General features: G+C 38.3%; 1 protein-coding gene across 2 annotated transcripts in view; it reads right to left on the bottom strand.

Annotated features, from left to right (window-relative positions):
- The window catches only part of KIF13B (kinesin family member 13B), a 188,827-nt gene that overhangs the window by 72,174 nt on the left and 96,076 nt on the right, over positions 1–20,577 (bottom strand). For both annotated transcript variants that reach the window (XM_084886371.1, XM_084886372.1), the window contains exons 14-19: positions 13,489–13,619; positions 8,197–8,283; positions 6,454–6,644; positions 4,769–4,979; positions 3,713–3,875; positions 1,058–1,204 (exon numbers count right to left, since the gene is read on the bottom strand). In XM_084886371.1, the coding sequence (XP_084742497.1) occupies positions 1,058–1,204; positions 3,713–3,875; positions 4,769–4,979; positions 6,454–6,644; positions 8,197–8,283; positions 13,489–13,619 (930 nt within the window). The remainder of the gene's footprint in view (positions 1–1,057; positions 1,205–3,712; positions 3,876–4,768; positions 4,980–6,453; positions 6,645–8,196; positions 8,284–13,488; positions 13,620–20,577) is intronic.

The following is a 20,577-nucleotide window of genomic DNA, read 5'->3' as shown; positions in this document are numbered from 1 at the left end:
GCTCTTTATCTCTCTCCCTTCCTCTCTATAAAAAATCAATAAAATATATTAAAAAAAAAAGAAAAGAATATAAGGTATGTTGCTACTAATGAGAAGTGATCCATTACAGAAGAGTGGTGTGGTGGGTCCTTTTGTATTTGCTATTAATGTTGTTTTATTTCTATGTTGAAATAGGAGAGGAATACACAAGAAAACAAAAATATATTTAAAAAAACATCTATAATAATAAAAGCATAATATGCTATTAGACCAGACATCCTTCTGGACAAAGTCAGGGCTGGGAGGGAAGCCCAGGTCCTGGGTGCCAGAGGGAAGCCAGTACTCGCAGCTGGGGGAAGGAAGGCCTACTCTTGCACGAATTTCGTGCATTGAGCAAAGTAAAAATTCATTTTTATTGATGACAATTTGGAAAAATAATACCTTTTGAAAAACAAGAAGCTAAGGAATAAAACAACTCTATGCAAACACAGGAGTTTTGAAAATATGTAAAAATATGCTCAATACATCTTTCTATTTTAAATATGTAGAGTATACAGCTGGCCTTAATGAGAAAACTGGCAACTTGAGGGGATGGTACCAGATTCCATATCTATGGCACCTACTTAAGGTCAAGACACCTTCAAAATATGTTCCTAATAGTATAAATGTTAAGGTATCACTGATATTCAATTAACAAAACAAATATTCTAGGAGTATTACCTACAGAGTTAAAGTGTTGAGAAAGGAAAAGAACATGGTCTCTGTCCTATATAAATTCACAGTGCAGTCCAGGAGACGGAAACAGTAACACCTACAGAAGTGAGTATGGAATATAAAAAATTCTACCAGAAATCCAGAGGATACAAAATGAGGAAGAGAACAAAAGAAGATGCCAGGACAATGGGTTATTAAAATTTTTGGTTAACTAAACAACTTAGAGGATTAAAATAAATATCCAATAAATAAGCTTACTATTTTGGAAAAATGAACAGTTTTCCCCTAAAATGGGTAGGCTCATTCCGAAATGCTTGGTTCCTTCTCCGAGTATGAGCTAAGTAATTTTTCTCAAATAACTTACTGGAGTATCTTCTTCACACTCCTTCCACTCCTGATAAAGGTCTCTCATGTCCAACAGCCTGTTGTCCAGTTTTTCCAAGGACCAAGTCTGCTTTCCTTTTCCTTTTCTTCTCACCTGGATTGCAGGTTCACTAAGAAGAGAGCCTCGCTGCAAAGACAGGGAGAGTGACTAAGTAAAACACAAAGGATCCGTAATGAAAGTTCACTCTGAACATTCTATACCTATCAGTCAAGTGTCATCAACCAAACTGAAACAGCTCTCATTCGTTATTCAATTCATTGCAGAGCTTCTCAGAAATCTCAAAGCTTAATATAGTGCCTTTTTATAATTTTAGTGCAACTAAAATTAAAATATTGCAGTCAGATATAAATGTAAATTTAAAACACAAAAGACAAGACCATGTGTAATGGGAGTAAAAATGTTTTATTTGGGCCATCATATGACCACTGAATATCAGTGAGTAGAAAGAGAATCATAAATATTGAATGGCAGGGGATGTTTTTCTGGGCGGGATGGTTAAGAAAGTATCTCTCACTTTCCAAAAGTTTAATTTTTGGAAATTTTTCTGAATGGGTAACATCTTTTCTGAATGGGTAACATCATACAAAACACAAAATGTTTACAAGAGTAAACTAAAAAGTATCTTATTTACCCATTTAAAGGCAATAAATTATATCAATTTCTAAATATATATAGTTTAAATTTAAAATTAAAACAGTATAGAACAAGACAGAGATGCTAGTTGCACAATATTGTGAATGCACTAAATGCCACAGAATCGTTCACTTTAAAATGGTTATGTGAATTTCACCTCAAAAAAAAAAGAATTTCATTAAAAATTTTCCAGCTTATAAAAACACTGTAGAAAAATATTTAAACTTTCTAAAACAACAAAGTAGAAACAAAATGCCCCTGTTCATCTGTCCAGAGATATCAATTTATCTAATGTCAATTATCTAATCAAATTTAGATTTATTGGATAAATTTATCAACTTTTCTGCTATGTCTACTTAGAACTTTGGAGAATTATGAAATACACCAATAGTGCTCAACATCTTGCCTATAATCATTTCAAAAATAAAAAAAAAATAAATAAAAACAAGAGAAGTTACATAATGAAACAAAGATTTTAAAAATCTGAAGGTCAAAAATCACCCTTCTTTCACCTTCAGTAAAGGCCCTTTCACCTTTATTCAGCTGGGTAGGGAATAAATACAAAAGTTTCACTGGTGATTTGTAGGAAGTAGCTTTTCAGGACGACAATAGCAGAACTGGGACTAAATGGCAATGAGCAATATGCATCATGACATAGTCCTGCTGCAAATAACTATGACAGGGACTGGAAAAAGAAAAAGAAGAAATTTCTGTCCCTTACCAAAAATCACCATACATTGGTGGGTACAAAACCAGGAGTAAGCCGAAACCGGTTTGGCTCAGTGGATAGAGCGTTGGTCTGCGGACTGAAAGGTCCAAGCTTCGATTCTGGTCAAGGGCATGTACCTTGGTTGCTGGCACATCCCTGGTAGGAGGTGTGCAGGAGGCAGCTGGTCAATGTTTCTCTCTCATCAATGTTTCGAGCTCTCTATCCCTCTCATTTCCTCTCTGTAAAAAATCAATAAAATATATTTAAAAAACAAAAACAAAAAACACGAGTAAAGATCAGAAAAAAACAGCATCACAGCATGGACAGGACATTAAATAAAATAAGAATTTTCAAGTACAGCCCTGACCAGTTTGGCTCAGTGGATAGAGCATCGGTCTACAGACTGAAAGGTCCCAGGTTCAATTCCGGTCAAGAGCATGTACCTTGGTTGCGGGCACATCCCCAGTGAGAGGTATGCAGGAGGCAGCTGATTGATGTTTCTCTCTCATCAGTGTTTCTAACTCTGTCCCTCTCCCTTCCTCTATGTAAAAAAATTAATAAAATATATATATTTAAAAAAAAAAAAGAATTTTCAAGTACAAAAATGGTTTGTTGGATAAAAACATGCAAGACCCAGCCTAGGGAGATTATCTCCTTAAGAAATACTTCCTTGTTCAATTCCTCTTTCTAGCTGAAATCTGAAAATGCTAATCTATTAAATAAACAATAGAGGGGATTGGTATCCATTTATTAATAACTAGAGGCCCGGTGCACAAATTCATGCACTGATGGGGTTACTCAGTCTGGTCTGTGCCCTCTCACAATCCGGGACCCCTCGGGGGATGTTGGATAGCCTGTTTGGGCCTGATCCCCGAAGGCCCAATCCAGACAGAAGGGCCCGATCCAAATAGGAAGCAGCCTGATCCCTGATCCTATGCATTGAGAATCTGTCCCCTGGTGGTCAGTGTGTATCATAGCATCATAGCAACTGGTTGACCAGTCATTCGGTCACTTAGGCTTTTATATATATATATATATATATATATATATATATATATATATATATATATTTCATCTGTGAATTACAACTGCACCCATGGTTTGTCCTACAAATACCAACAAGCAAAATAAAGTTCTAACAAAAAACAGAGGAGGACAAATGTAAAAAGATCTGGATTGTGGAGGTAAAGATAGGGATGAGGCCAAACACACTGGTATTTAAATAAACACGAGTGAAATATAAAGCAGCTTTATTCAACAATATCTATTTTTTCCATTAATGGCCACCTCACCTTCCTGTTGGCATCGAGGCTGGAGGCTAGAATCTGTAGGGTTACTTTATACTCTGTTCTTTTATCCAGTTCTTCTGCAATGTAATTAGCTTCTCTCACCAACAGATTGGCTTTAACAATTTGTTCCCTTAGCCTCATCAGGCTGTTATTCAGTGTTGCTTCTCTTTAAAAAAAAAAAAAAAAAAAAAAAGAGGGAGGGAGAGATAACCATCAAGCAGCACATGAGAATATTATACAGTGCATGACATGTTAATGCCAAACTGCCAACCAAGCTTTACAACTGTCTTTCGCACACAGGGAATACATCACTGACACCGACCCATGCATGCGCTTGTATCTGGGCTATGTTATAAGCACTGGCTCTCGCTCGTGTAACACACAGGCCCTAGGATAGGGCACTGCTTCCAAAACTTGACTGTGTACAAATCAACCAAGGATCTTGATAAACTGAAGATGTTGACTCAGTAGGTCTGTGGAGGGGCCTGAAATGCCCTATTTCTATCAATCTCTAGGTGACAGAGATGCTGCCTGTCTGCAGACCAAACACTGGATAGCAAGAGGTTAGTTAAGTACAGTCTGTAACCACGAATAAGACATTTTAGAGCAATGCTAATTAGCCAGTATAGAGATCAAACTTGCAATCTAAATCTCATTAGCACCATGCTTTACCTACCTGAGCTAATCAGTCCAGATAACCACCTTTCTTTTTTTTTTTCCTTTTTTTAAAAAGCATCTACCCAAGCTCCAGAACCTAAAGTATAATACAATATTAGAGTGTAATTCCTAAACACAAATACTTGTTTATTCACATCCAAAAGCCATACAAACTAAAAACAGGGCAGCACCAAACATGGGCAGCTTTAAATAAGTCAATATAAATTGACAATTTCCCTTTTTTTCTTCCAAAAATGAAAGAATAAAAAGATAATGTCAAGTGGTTCTTAGCTGTGCCACTCTCTTCTAATATGATTCTTTCTAAAGTAATATCTATGTTTCCACTTGGTATCTTAACCTAGGTGTTATATGCATACAATGAAGGCCCAAGGCACCACCTACCTCTCTTCAGCCCACTGTCTCAATCGCTGCTGAGCGCTGGGGGACTGGAAAGAAAACCTGTCCGAGCTGCGACAGTTTTGTTTCTCGGGAGACAGCCTTCTTCGTAGCTGCTCCAATTCATGCTCATACATAAGTCTCTGGCGCTCCAATGCGGATCGTTTTTCTTCTTCATGCTGTTGTTCTACGCTGTTCAGTATTGACTGCATTGGATCTAAACATGATTTTTAAAAAGGTAAATAATGAATAAAAGGTAAACTATACAACACAATCTATTTCAAGTACCATTCTATACTAAAGGACCAGTGCATGAAATTCACACATGGATGTGGTCCCTAGTCCTTGCGGCGATCCAAGTGTGACCATCTGGTGTGGAAGGACAGGTCCAGCTGACCTCTGGGCAGCACCTGGGTCCCTTGGCCCCCACGTGCCCCCCTCCACCTGAGTCACAGCACTTAAGTCCCTATGCAAAGATGCGGTGAGCGCATCCGGATGCCACGGTCTGAGTGCAGTGTGGCTTCTGGGCGCCCAGCGTGCTGCACAAAAGCTGGGTGGGCAGTGTGCTCTTTCCTGGCCAGTCTAGCAGACCAGCTCCTGCACGAACCCATGGGGAGCCCGACTGGCCCCTGCGGTTCGGCTGGCTGCAGCCCAGCTCAGCCAGAAGAGGCTGCACAGGTGTGGGGCAGGCTCCTGGTGGGCACCCAGCTCCTGAGCACGGGGGCTTTCCCAGTACACGAGCCCTGGCATCCCAGTGGAGGGGAGCAGGGGGAGTGAGAGTGAGCTTGGTGGACACCCACATTCTCACCACATCTCCATCCCCGTCACCCCTGCCCCTGGGTAGCTGGTGAGAGGTCACAGCGAGTCACTGACGCCCACCCTGATCTGCACAGCCCTCTGGTGGTCAGCGCATGTCATAGTGAGCGGTCAAACTCCTGGTCTTCCAGTCAAATTCCCAATTGAATGACAGCCAAGGGGACAATTTGCATATTAGACTTTTATTATATAGGATTGTTGTTTGTCATCCTAATAAAAATAAGATTTTAAAAAAGGATTTGGAATAAACTTAGCTTTCCTTGCTCTCAATTACTTATCTTCTGTTCTGTCTATCTTCCTTACAGAAGAAGCAGCTCTACATGTTCCACACGCAACCTAAGAGACTGTTTAATGCTCCAGAAATCCACTACAGTAATGAGCCAGTGATAATCAAGCTTCAAACCTGAGAAATTCTATCAATGAGAACATAGTTTGCAGAGTTTTGTAGATCAAGGCAGAAAGAATGCAAGTTTTTATAAATATAATAAATTAAAACCAAAGACAAAAAAGGATAGCATAAGGAGAACAACTAAAGAATTCCTTTTTAACATTTAAAGCATCTCAGTTGTAAACATTTTTAACTCTCCACCAACTTTAAAAAAAAACAACACTGAGAACAAAGAAATAATTACCAGAAAAAAGAGGGAGGATGAGTGAAAAGAGGAAGGGGAATATAGTCAATAATACTGTGATAAGTTTACGTGGTGACTAGAATTAGGGGATGTTCACACTGTAACGTGTAAAAATGTTGAATCACCATATTGTACACCAGAAACTAATATAACCAATATAAGATAGTATACCAACTCTACTTAAGTAAAAAAAATTAATTCAATCTAAAAATAGATTCTAAGATGCACAACAGATCTGCTCACCATTATTAGCCAGAGCCTTCATGGTAACCTCCATCTGTGCATATTCATAGTTGAAGTTGATTTCACTGGATACCTCGCTGGAGGAGTCGCCATCTACATCTAGCTGCTCAGAACTGGTATCATTCTTCATGGAGGTATCTTGTTCCTCATCCTCTCGATCTACTTTCTTTTTCTTTTTAGGCAAATTCAATCTGGGGGAAAACAGATCACTCTCAAAATAAAGATACCCACATCATTTCATTTATTAAATACTGGCATTTGCTAGAGGTGATACCATTTTAATCTAAGGTGATTACTCAGTTTATATTCAAGTAGTAGAAAGAAAACACACATATTAATGCAAATAATAACAAAAGAGATATGATACAATGCCACACAGCTATTACAAGCTAGAAGAAGTTATGAATGAAACAACATAGGAATACACAAAATTTGTATATTATTAGTTGTGAAGAATAAGCTCTGAAAAGATAAAATTAACCAAAGTATGGAGGCTTTGAATACTAAGCCAAGCAATTTATATTTGATTTAATTTGAGAAAAAATATAACAATATTTCCACACACTTTGTACCCCTCTACCCTTTCTTCAATAATCAAAATATCATCTGGCCTACAAGCAAAGGATCTTCATGAATGATAGGAAAAGTCAGTTTGATATTTGAAACACAATGATCAGTTACAGGAAGCGAAACAGACGGGGTTTTAATTTCATACAATATCTAGCTGCTTTTTCTTGCCAACAGAAAACCAATTTTGTGTGAGAAACAATGCCTCTCTCTCAGCCAAGAAGCAAATTCCAGCAAATGAAACCTACATGGAAGGTTGCTGGGCACTCGGAAAAGACTTTTGGAATGGTGTGGCCATCTTTAGACCATGAAAAATGTCAAGACGATGACAAGACTTCTGCCATGACATTTTAGAGGGCTTAGCCAATGCCAACAGCCATTTTCCTTTGGACTTTCTGTTTTGTCAAAGAAATAAACTATCTATTTTAGTCACTACAGTCAAGTTTGCTGCTATTGCAGCTAAAAGTAATACAATCCCTATTTATAAAATTTTTAATAAACAGCCCTAACCGATTTGGCTCAGTGAATAGAGCATCGGCCATGCGGACTGAGGGGCTAAGGTTCGATTCCAGTCAAGGGCATGTACCTTGGTTGCAGGCACATCCCCAGTAAGAAGTGTGCAGGAAGCAGCTGAATTGATGTTTCTCTCTCATCTATGTTTCTAACTCTCTATCCCTCTCCCTTCTTCTCTGTAAAAAATCAATAAAATACATATTTTTGAAAATTTTTAATAAACAGCAAAAAAGATAAGCATGTCAGAAAAAAAAATTAATGTATTTGTATAGCAGATGGGAAAACAATCATCTTCCACTCAGAAATAAAAAGGAAAAAAATCTGTAAGTAAACCATTTTTCCTGAGTGTATGGTTCATATGTTTCTTGGGCTACAAGCAAACACCTATACAGCTGGGGCAAAAGTAGGTTTACAGCTGTTACTACAAGAAACCGTTTATTTTTGCATTATTATTTATTATATTATTTTCCATAAGAACAACAGTACACCTACTTTTGCCCTACTATGAATATAGTATATAAATACATCTTTAGAAAATAAGTAAATATTATACACTAAAATATATCATGTTTATGGAGTTATATTCACTTTTCAATATATATTCTTCTATTTCAGAGTACAGATTTCAATAATCCTTTTTAAGAACCAAGAATAATGTCATACCTGAAGAAGTGGTTGTTTCCCCATAATATCCTGTCCCCATGGTGTAGCTGTATAGGACTGGACACGGAAGAGCCATTTACAAATGTTCTGTGGGGAGAAGAGGTCAAACATGTAAACAACAATTATCACATTTTCTCCTTTTATTTTCCAGGATCACAGAGATCTGGTTACTAGAAAAAATGAATTAATCAGTTTCCCAAAATAAAACCTGCCATTGGTGAATTTTATTACTTATATCTACTCTTTTGCTAATTTACCTAAAATGCTTATGGTACTAGTACAATAATTATCCTCTGTTTTTCCAAGTTCTAAATTTGATATATAATGTTACAGCCAAAAATAGGAAAATAATGTAGCAATTGAAGTAAGTATGTCCAATCTCGTAAATAAAAAAGAAGCCAGTCAACCAAGGAGACGCTAGAAGTAGCTATAGATATCAGTAATAAGAAATGAGAGCAATGTTAAATTCTTCTATAACTGACGATAGCATAGAAAAATGTTCATATCCTGTCAATACAGTGAAGATTTGTCAAGTCCACCTAACTGTTTACCTTGACAATGGAGTTAAACAGAAGAAATGGGTAGAAGAATATTAAATGAAGAATTTGGAGAGGGCAGGAAATAAATAGAAAATTATGCATACCGCTATAAAATTGGTATTCCGTAATACCAGTGTCATCATGCCTCTCTCCTGCTAAGTAACTCATTTGCTTAGATATAGGGCAAAAGTCAAGTTCTTTTTAAAAAATATATTGATATCAGTCAGGAAGGGAGAGGGAGAGAGAGATACCCCTACTAGGCATGTGGCCTTGACCAGAATTGAACCTGCGACACTTCAGTCTGCAGGATGACATTCCATTCACCCAGCCAAGACAGCTAGGGCTAAAGGTCAAGTTCTTAACCTTAACATTAAAGGAAGCCCTCTTTATCTCCTCCTTTCCCTCTTCTAGTGAACTATCAACAGAAAACAAACAAACAAACAAACAAACAACACCTTAGATTCGGTCCACTAAACATGGCTGACTCTTCCTCCAAAGCCAGATTTATACCCATTCTACACACTGAAATAGGGTTCCCATTCTTCTCCATTCCCCCAAATCTTATTCAACCCTCAAAAGCCCAGTTTGATTTATACTTCCCACGAAAGGCTGCTATCCAGCCTATAGTACCTTGCTTTCTTTAAGTTCCCAAAGCATTTTGCTGGCATTATACTGCTAGTTTTTGTTTGTTTTTGAATCAGATTTGTGGTTGTTTCTCTTTTCTGAAAAAATATTTTTGTATTGATTTCAGAGAGGAAGAGAAAGGAAGAGAAAGGAAGAGAAAGAAACATTAATGATGAAAGAGGATCATTGATTGGCTGCCTCCTGCATGCCCCTTACTGAGGAACTAGCCGGAAACCCAGGCATGTGCCATGAACCAGGAATTGAACCAGCAACCCTTCAGTGCATAGGACTACACCCAGCCAACTGAGTAACACCAGCCAGGGCATAGGTAGGCTTATTTCTTAAAGCTACAGCAGTCCGGCCAGCGCGTTAAAAAACTGTGGTATATCTACACAATAGAATACTATGCTGTTGTAAAAAAGAAAGAACTCTTACCATTCGCAACAGTATGGATGGACCTAGAGATCATTATGCTAAGCAAAATAAGCCAGTTGGAGAAAGATAAATATCACAGGATCTCACTCATTTGTGGAATATAATGAACAACATAATAGATCCAGAGATATAGAAGCATTGAACGGACTATCAAACCTCAGAGGGAAGGCAGGGGAGGGTGCAGGGCAGAGGGGGGTAAGATCAACCAAAGGATTTGTATGCACACATATAAGCATAACCAATGGACACAGACAGTAGGGGGGTGAGGGCATGTGCTGGGGGGTGAGTAGCTGAGGAGAGGTCAATGGGGGAAGGGGGAAAAGGAACATATGTCCCCCTTTAAACAATAAAGAATTAAAAATATATTTTAAAACATAAAGAAATGTTTTGTTTGTGAATGTTCTTAACAAAGCAGTAAAAATTTTGGCTTGTATGAAATCTTGACTCTTGAGTACACAACTTTTTAAATATAGATGACAAAATGAGAAGTATACAAAAAGCACTGCTTTAATGCATTCCAAAGTATGATGACTGTCTGAGGCAAAGACATATATAAAGTGGTCTGTTGGCAGACATTTTCTTGAAAATAAACAAAGCCAGCCTTTCACTTTGAGGAAAATAACTGACAATACTTGTTGCCAACTGCGAAGTTCAAGCTCTCAAGTGAGTTTTGGAAAACTTGTGTCAACGTCCTGCAACTGCAGACCACAGGAATATTCCTGTAGTCGAACAAGTTGGGTTTATTACTCATGCAAAGGGAAAAGACACGCCTTAGGAAGCCGGGTGTTGAGGACCTGTTGCAAGATTGGGGCTTTAGCTGGATGATCTGGGAGAGGGTGTAAGGGAGTGGGGGTTCTCTATTCATGGGATGCTATCAGAAAGCAGGAGTAAATTCTATGATGAGCTATTTTGTTTGTTTTGTTTTTTAATATATTTTATTGATTTCTTACAGAGAGGAAGGGAGAGAGATAGAGAGTTAGAAACGTCGATGAGAGAGAAACATCGACCAGCTGCCTCCTGCACACCCCCTACCGGGGATGTGCCCACAACCAATGTACATGCCCTTGACCGGAATCAAACCTGGGACCTTTCAGTTCGCAGACCGACGCTCTACCACTGAGCCAAACCAGTTTCTGCATGATGAGCTATTTTTTAGAAATCTTACCTATATAGGGGAGACTAGAATAAGGATAAAGTTGTAATGAGTGAAGGAGTGGCTCACATTAGCCAAAAGGAGATGTTTGTTATTTTGTGTGTGGCACAGTGACCTTGTCTTTTGTTTGCACTAAAACAAAATTATTATGTGGCCTGCTTTGTCTTACTTTATTATCACAGAGAGTGACCTTGCCTAAGGGTGTATTCTGTGCGATTATTTAATAGGAAAATAACATGCCCTAGAGCTGGGAGTGCCAGGCCAGTTTCTGCTCTTTTTTTAATATACTTTTATTGACTTCAGAGAGAAAGGGAGAGACAGAAACATCAATGATGAAGAAAGAATCATTGATAGACTGCCTCCTGCATGCCCCACACTGGGGATCAAGCTCACAACCCAGGCATGTGCCCTGACCGTGAATCGAACTGTGACCTGGTTCATGGGTCAATGCAAAACCACTGGGCCATGCCAGCCAGGCTTGTTCTTTCTTTTCCTTTCTCAACTATATCCTTCAGCAGGAGCTTGATAGCTTCCCAATAGAGAGACTTTTGAGATGAAATTCGTGATGATATTAATGATTTTTTAAATATCACATGATGAAATAGATGAAAATTCAGAAGATTAATATAAGTCAGTTCATCAACCTATATAATAAAGGCCCAGTGACTGAATAGTGGAATGACCAGAACAACCAGTCACCCAGTCACTATGACACACACTGACCACCAGGGTGCAGATGCTCACTGCAGAAGCTGCCCCTGTTGGTGTGCTCCCACAGTGGGAGGCTGTTCAGCTGACTGGGATGAGTGGAGTTTCCACAGTGGGCTGATCCCCACAGGCCACGCCTCCTCCCAGTGCATGAATTCTATGCACTGGGCCTCTAGTCACCTATAAGTTAGACAGTTATATAACAAGTTAGTTAACAGTTTCATAGCTAAGAAAACAAACTGACAAACATTTAATTTAATAATGGTATGCCTCTTCATTCATTACTTACTGAGCACTTACTCACTAGCCTTATGTTACATGCTAAAGATAGAGAATAAAGAAAGGAAAGGTCCTTGTCTTCAAAGAGTTCTCAGTCCAATGGGGTAATAAAGATTAACAGCCCTTAAGAATACAACACAGAAACATAAGGTACACTGGGAATACATTATAGGGGCCCTTAATTTAGACCAAACAGGGAGTTTCCCAAAGTAGATAATAACAGAACTTAACAAGTTAGTTGGCCTAAGAAATTACAGAGACAGAAGAGGAGAAAAATAGGAGGGATGTAAGGAATTTTGTATTAAAAATAGTAGAAAGTCACCTGGCTGTACAGTGGGTAGAGCAGAAAAAAAGATCAGGGTACTGGCAGGCGTTCTAGTCAAGATCTGATAAGGGCCTTATTTAAATAAGCTGCGGTAGTAGGCATAGAGAGGAAGGAATGGGTTTAAGAGAGATTAAAAAGTTAACAAAGAATTTGGTAACTAACTGTGGGAGGCAGTTACTAGTAGACGGACATGAGCAGAGCAAAGATAATGGGCTAGATACAGGATGGAAAGCCTAGCAAAGGACAATTGTAGGGTGGGACCTGGTCCCCAGGGTGACCTTTTGTCCCCTTGCACAGTGGTTGGCAAACTGTGGTTCGTGAGCCGAGGTTTGCTGCTCTGTTGACTAATGAGTTTGCCAACCACTGCCTTAGGGAAAAACACTTAAAAAAACATTTTAATAATGTACTAATGTCTTTAACCTGAAGTCAAAACTTCTGGGTAAAGGTAATACCTTACGCAGTGGTCGGCAAACTCATTAGTCAATAGAGCCCCAAACTTCGGCTCGCAAGTCGCATGCATATCCCTGGTCATGCAGTTTGTACCCCCTGACCTTTCCTCCCTAGAGATGACATCAAGACCTCAGTTTTATTTCAACTACTGGCCCAGAAAAGCAGCAAAACTAGATAAGCAACATCACAATCAAGGCTGACCTCAGGACCAGATACATTGAATAATGACCCCCTGCCCTGGTGCCACGCAATTGGAAAGCTGCTGAATATTCTATTGAGATCTTCCCCTAGAACTTCCCCTATAATCTCCACCCTTAAAACCTTAGAAGAGAGGACCTCGCTGCTCTCCCTCTCCTGAGCCCTCCCATGCCTTTGCCTTTCCCTTCGTCCTCCCTTGCTCCTCCCCCTCCCACTTTCCCAAGTGTGTTACCATTACCCTCCTTACACCCAAGTTCCTAGAGCTCTTCCTTTGCCTCTAAAACTCATTTCCTAAGCCCATTTCCTTTACAAATTACTTCTTCTACCTCTGATTTTCCAAATAAATGTTTTCTTATAGTTTGAGTCTTGGCTGTGAATTCTTTCCTAGCCAGAACTCAAGTACTAAGGTTGCTGAACTCCGATCTGGTGTAACTCCTGATGCCGTTCCTGCCACCTACAATATTACCGGATATCTTCATTAAGTGAACTTAAAAGCAAACCAAGGCTAAATAGCCTGCAACTGGTGTAGTTTCTTCCTCTTAAAAATTATTGTGACATTAACACTAATTCAAGTACATTACCTGGTGTTCCTTTGAGGAGTCAGGATAACCTGGCCTTCTGGCGTGATGTCTATAATACAGTGTTCAGGAAGAATTCCCATGCCACACAGCTGGATATCTTGGGAATTTGCTGAACCTATCAATGTATGTTCCTACAAAGAAATCAAATTCACTGATTAATACCATATTTTTACATGTATACAAAGTGAAATAATCTACTCTGAGCTCTCTTATATTAATTAATCCATTACCTTAGCTAAGAGATTTTTAAAGCAAATGGAACAGTGGGGAATTTCTGGCTTTCTCTGAAAATCATCTGATAAATTCTATTTCCTTTAAGGAATAATATACTGAGTTGAGTTATATCTTTTCAACTGAAAACTATAGTTTTATATTAATACCTCTACTATAATCATTATTTTCCATTGCAATCTTTTTTTTTTTTTTTTTTTTTTTTTTTTTGGTGTTGTTAATCCTCACTCGAGAAAATGTTTTCCTTTGTTTTTTAGAGAGAGTAAAAGGGAGAGAGGAAGAGAGAGAAAAACATCAATATGAGAGAGACACATCAATTGAACCTATAACCCAGGTACGTGCCCTTGACCAGAAATTAAACCCTCAACCCTTTGATCCACAGGCCAACACTCTAACCACTGAGCAAAACTCCAGAGCTCCAATGCAATCTTGGTTCCAAATATTTTATGCTACTCTCAGAGCATGCCATGGGCCAAAAATATATGTCTGAAAACTACAGGTACTTGAACTGCACATTACTTAACTGGTCTCAATTAAGATAAGTCAACTACAAAGATAAAATGTTATTCAAATGTAAGAAACTAAAAAGACTAAAATTATTTTATGAATCACATAGTCTCTTTAAACCTCATAAGAGATATGACAGATGTGTTTTTTTCACCATAGAACCCTACTCCCCCACCTCCCCACTCCAATTACTCAATTCTCTACACTCCAATCACCAGCCTCACTTTTTTGGCAGGTTACTGAGAAAACGGATATAAAAGTCAGGTTCTCTCTTATGTGCTTCAACATCTGATTGTCCATCCATGATTAAATATTCACATGACCTGGATGTATCCTAGGCCACCTTCTCCTTCTACTCAGCTAAGTCATATCAACAATTGAATCTAAAAATCAAAACAAATGAACAAGGAATCTGAAGAACAAAATAAACGGACGAATAACACAGAACCAGCCCTAGCTGTCTTGGCTCAGTGGTTAAAGCATTAGCCTTCGGACTGAAGAGTCCCAGGTTCGATTCTGGTCAAGGGCACGTACCTTGGTTGCAGGTCGGGGGAGCATGCCAGAGGCAACCAATCAATGTGTCACTCTCACATTGGTATTTCTCTCTGTCTCTCCCTCTCCCTACTACTCTCTTTAAAAATCAATGGGGAAAATATCCTCAGGTGAGGATTAAAAAATAGAACCAGCCAAAACCCATTTGGCTCAGTGGATAGAGTGTCAGCCTGAGGACTAAGGGCCCCAGGTTCGATTCCAGTCAAGGGCATGTACCTTGGTTGTGGGCACAGCCCCAGTAAGAAGTGTGTAGGAGGCAGCTGATCGTGTTTCTCTCTCATCCATGTTTCTAACTATCTCTCTCCCTTCCCTTCCTCTCTGTAAAAAATCAATAAAATATATATTTTTAAAATATTAAAAAAAAAAAATAGAACCAGAGGAATGGAAACATGGAATAGACTGAAGAATCTCAGAGGGAGGGGGGAGGGGAGCGGGAAGATTAACCAAAGAACTTATATGTATACCTGTATAACCTATGGACACAGACAATAGGGTGGTGAAGGCCTGGGGTGGGGTGGGAACCATGTGGAAGGAAGCAATGGGGGTAAAAAAGGCTGGGACATAGGTAATAATCACAACAATAAAGATTTTTTTTTAATTATTAGAAATAAGATATTAACTCAAACATGTACTTGTCTAGTACAAATTCTAAAAGAAAAATTATATTTTTCAACAAATATATTGAGCACCTATTTTGAGCTGAGCACTGAGCCATTAGAACCAAAAAACAGGAGAGGTCCTAATCATAGAGCTGACACTATAAATGACTATTTAAGTATCTCATTTAGGGTTATAATCTATCCTAATTTGGATGATGATTTGCTGAAATCTCAAATATTAAGTTGTAAAAGGTCCATTCAGCCAAAGCTTTGCTCTTTGATGTTTAAACAAGTTAAACATTAAGCTTTTTGATAAGTTCTTCCTATAGTTCTCTAAATACTGCAATAAAAAATACCAATGAGGAAAAATATTAACTTATCATAGGTTGGTATAGAAGTTTATCTAGTCAGTAACTAAAGTCTGTGAAGGTACAAGGTAACTAAAATAAGATAAAAGTTAATCAGAGATAGGTTTTCAGTTTCTATCTATGTGATATATGAGTATAATGAATGACTTAAAAAATACTAGTTTTAGGGAGCATTTGAGATCTTACTCCTTGGCATATGTTGTCAGTTTGGTTCAAATAAACTCATAAAAATTCAAAAATAAAAAATACTAGTTTTAGGGAAAACTTTAGCAAACACAAAATATTATATTTTAAAATCTCTGAAACAATAAAAAACAGAAATGGCTTTTAACCTCTCTTCATTTAAATTTAATTTCACTGGAGATGATTAGTTAACTATTCTATAAATTTACTGGACCTTGCTTCCTTTATGAATGAACTTCCTATGTGGCTTTCTTGAGACTCTCCCTTTGATCAACTAAGTCCTAAAGGGTGGAGGAATAAAGAAGAAGAGAGACAGGATATATTCACTAGTGACATACCACAGGGTGGCTTTTCCTATCCTGCAATCAGGGAAAGTAGCATATTAGCATAGCCTGTACGGTTCCCTCAGCCTTACCAGTATTCTCAATTTCTGAAGAGAAGAGTAAGTGAATACCAGGGATAACAAGCAAAAAAGTTTTTGTTTCTCTTTATATATCTTAATAATCAAAATTCTTCAACAGCCCGGTCTGTGTGGCTCAGCCTGTTAAAGAATGGTGATTGAGCATCAACCCACACACCAGGAGGTTGCCAGCTGAATTTAGGGTTAGGGCACATGACTCAATCCCCAGCAGAGCATATGCAGGAGGTAGTTGATCAATGTTGACGCTTCATTCTCATCCATGTTTCTCTCTGTGTGTCTCTCCCTTCCTCTCTAAAATTAATTTTTTTTTTAATTTAAATTCTTTAACTAAGGACTGACTCTTGCTCAACATAACCAAGACTCTGAAGACAGCTTTTCTGGAATGGAGGTAGAAGAAAGAAAAGGTACCAGTATCTGCCTGTCTTTTATATTCAAATACTAAAATAGGTGAATCAAACTGCTGCCCTCCAAGAACTTCTAACATACCACAACTTCTTATTCATCTTGGATTCCTTGAAGCCTGGTACACAGCTCCATAAACACTGAATGGAGGCTGCCCTTGCCATTCTGATCACCTCAATTAGTGATTGGCCAATAACAACATGAAGTTTTCTGTCAATGGGAGCTATGATATTGGGTCAACATGTGCTTTGAAGCTTCTACTAAATCACTGGTACAAATCCTTATCAAGTGTGCATATGTGTAATATGCCTCAAATCCTTCAGAATCGCCCTTGTTTTCCGAGCCATTGATAGTTGATTTGTGTGTATGGTGTCAGAGGGGTACGAGGCTTTGGGGTGATCATTTCATAAGTTATATAAACATCTAATCAGTTGTACACCTGAAATTAATAAAATATTGTGTGTCAGCTGTAATTGAAATTTTTTAAAATTACTTTAGGAAATAGCTGACTTGTAAAAAGAGTAGACCCAGAGCTACATAAGCAAAATAGCTCTCCTGAAAGATTTGGTGGATGATTCAGAGTCATGATTAGACTCAATCACACTATGACACCAATTCTATAATTTAAAAATATGCTATCAATATAAATCCATACACATACATATGGGGATAGACCCAGAGGATACAGATAAAAATACCAAATATTAACTATGAACATTACTGTTTCAATTAGGATGGTAACCATCACCCCCCCCCCTCTTTTTCTAATATGTCTTCATAAAGCTTTTTAAGGGGGCTGGGAGGGGGGGGAAGTTTTTTACTGCCATAATGTTTGTAAGGTGAGGGAAGCAGCTCTTCCCTCTAGAACAGTGTTTCCCAAACTTCTCTCATGATGAGAATCACCTGGTGGAGTTGTTAAAACACAGATTCCTGAATCCCAACTAAGAAGTGCTAAACTAGAATTTTTGGGAACATATAGGTAAAATTGTATACTTAACTAGTGCTCTAACACAGATGTTATATACAGAGCACTAAGTTAGGTATGCAATTTTACCTATATGTTCTCAAAAATTCTAGTTTAGCACTTCTTAGTTGGGATTCAGGAATCTGTGTTTTAACAACTCCACCAGGTGATTCTCATCATGAGAGAAGTTTGGGAAACACTGCTCTAGAAGCTTGGCTCATGCTGAAATGAATCTCCAAGCTGACCTCAGAACTCAGGCAGGTCTTGCTTTGCATGTGAGCACAGGACATAAAAGTAACCCTTAATCTCCTGTGCAAGGAGATCTTACTAATCAATGGGAAAAGTTGCAATTATCCTATGACCTTTAAAAATGTCTATAAAAACATTACGAATTCTCTTATTGCTATAATGTATAGAGAAATGAAAAACTAGTGAAATATTTATTTAGGATGCTGCACTGAAATATAAAGCATTTTATATTTCTTTGTATAAAGCTTATCTAGAGTTGTCTGATCAGTGCTTGCCATCTTATCAACACATAACTTACAATATGGAGTGAGCTAATGGTCCATGTGCTGGCAAAGTGTCATACTCCTTTGTAAACTTCGATCATTTTATCCTTTGTGCTTTCAATGTTGCAAAATATCTATGGAAGTTCCTTATCTAAGTGTTGTCTGGTGTTCTCCCTTGAGACATCTTTATCCTTATCATCACATCCACTTTCACTATTTACCTCGATAAATTCGCCCTATGTTCCTCTGGCCGTGCATCTAGAATCTCATGAGTGGGAGCAGTGCCAACATTATTTACTAAATCATGGCAACTAGTATTTACCTCACCTCTGCCAGTTCTGGACAGAACAAATAAATGGAAGACACTGTTCTGGAAGAGAACCATACAACTTGGAACTAGAAAAACATTAGAGGTATTTTAATCCAGTGCCCTCATTTTACAAGTGGGATGCCAAGAGCTGTGAAGTCATCTGCCCAGCATCTCAACTGACTTGAGAATTTGAAAGCAAAATAACACAAAATACACAGCCTCCGAATTCCTCCGTCCCACATCACAGTACAGCTTTACTGAAGCAAAAGCTGTTCTTGGACTGAGTTCATCCTTTTGAATGTGCTTGGTCATGAATATACTCTCGTCATGGGGTTGGCCTGGACAGTGAAGAAACCCACTCTACCTCAAATCCTGCCAGGACAGGGTTCACCACACAGTCTGAAACAGAACCCCAGCATCTCCACACAAGGCAGCCAGAAATATTTTGACTGCCCTCCAAAAGCCTTTAAACCGTTTCTTTGTTTAACTTTTTAGTTAAGGAACAGATATGAATCAGTTTTTTTCTTGGGTGTCTGTGTTTGTTTTCCAATTTGAAATTCTCCACATCAGAAAGAAAAAGAATGTGTGGTTCGAGAAGTAAAAAGGGCAGAATATTTCAAGTCCTGTTCTAATATTGCACCTCTCCTAAAGCATGTGAATATCTATAGCTGGCATTCTAACAAAATGCTGCCAACACTGTCTAGAAGCACATTAAGTGATGTGATAATACGTCATATATTTTTAATTGATTTTTTGAGAGAAAGATAGATAGAGGGAGAGAGAGAAACATTGATGTGAGAGCGAAACATCAATTGGCTGCCTCTTGCATGCCCCCTTACAGGGAACTGAGCCTCAATTCGGGCATGTGTCCTGACCAGGAATCAAACCAGCAATCTTTCCATGCATGGGATGATGCCCAACCAACTGAGCCACACTGGCCAAGACTTAAAAAAAAAAAAAAAATTTGATTTTTAGAGAGAGGAAGTGAGAGAGAGAATACATCATATTTTTTCAATAGACGAAAATAATATGCATAAGGTACCACAGAGACTATCAAATGTGAAAATGATATGTAGAATATTTTATATTTGTATAGTGCTTCTGTTTATACAGAGCTCCTATATATACAATCTCATTTAATCCTCTCAGGAACTCTGTGAGGTTAGCCAGACAGAGAAAACTTCCATTTATAGAGGAAACATCTGCAGGGGCTGGCAAAGGACTGGAGATCAGACTTCTGTTAAATGGTAATATGGACTAATAACAGTGTTGCTCCCACTGCAGCAAAGTACCTGAGAACCACACGATTGTATGTATCAAAGACAGGATTTAACCACAGTTATAATACCAGTAATAAAACATGGTATTCAAAATTATACCACGCAGTTATCCCAGGATATCTTTGATAAAAACTGGGAAACTAGCCAATACGTCATGAATTCTTTAGTCTCTTTGGAAATGAAACCACAAAATTCTATAATTTTAAAGCAGTTTCCAACATTACCAGTTCATTACCTTTACTTTCCTAGTCACCTTAGTTAAAACCACATATATTATGAGGAGGGAAATTTTCCTCCTAATATTTATTAACCTCCTTTAGAATCATATAGTCCAGGGGTCCTCAAACTTTTTAAAGTGGGGGCCAGATCACGGTCCCTCAGAGAGCTGGAAGGCCGGACTATATGAACTACTAATTCCTACTGTAACACCTCGGCTGCATTCACTGCCCAAAAAACCTGGCGGGCTGGATCAGACTAATCTGCGGGCCGCATGTGGCCCGCGGGCCGTAGTTTGAAGACCCCTGATATAGTCCATTATATAACTCATGCTTTGAACTTGATAAAAACAATTTGGGGTCACTCCTCATAATTATGTAATCTCAGGATTCATAAGTTTGTCTTTTGTCTTCTTCCTGATGTGTCCCACTATTTATAGCTTTCAGTGTACATTAATATTTACTTTATTCCTATTTCATACTCTGACCCTTCCAATCTCTTTGTGACCTAATTCTCTTTTTTTATAAGGTGATAATCCAAATTT

The sequence above is a fragment of the Pipistrellus hanaki genome (genome assembly GCF_964339955.1).
Source record: "Pipistrellus hanaki genome assembly, chromosome: 5".
In the NCBI taxonomy this organism is placed as follows: domain Eukaryota; kingdom Metazoa; phylum Chordata; class Mammalia; order Chiroptera; family Vespertilionidae; genus Pipistrellus; species Pipistrellus hanaki.
This window is presented reverse-complemented; position numbering and strand designations above follow the sequence as displayed.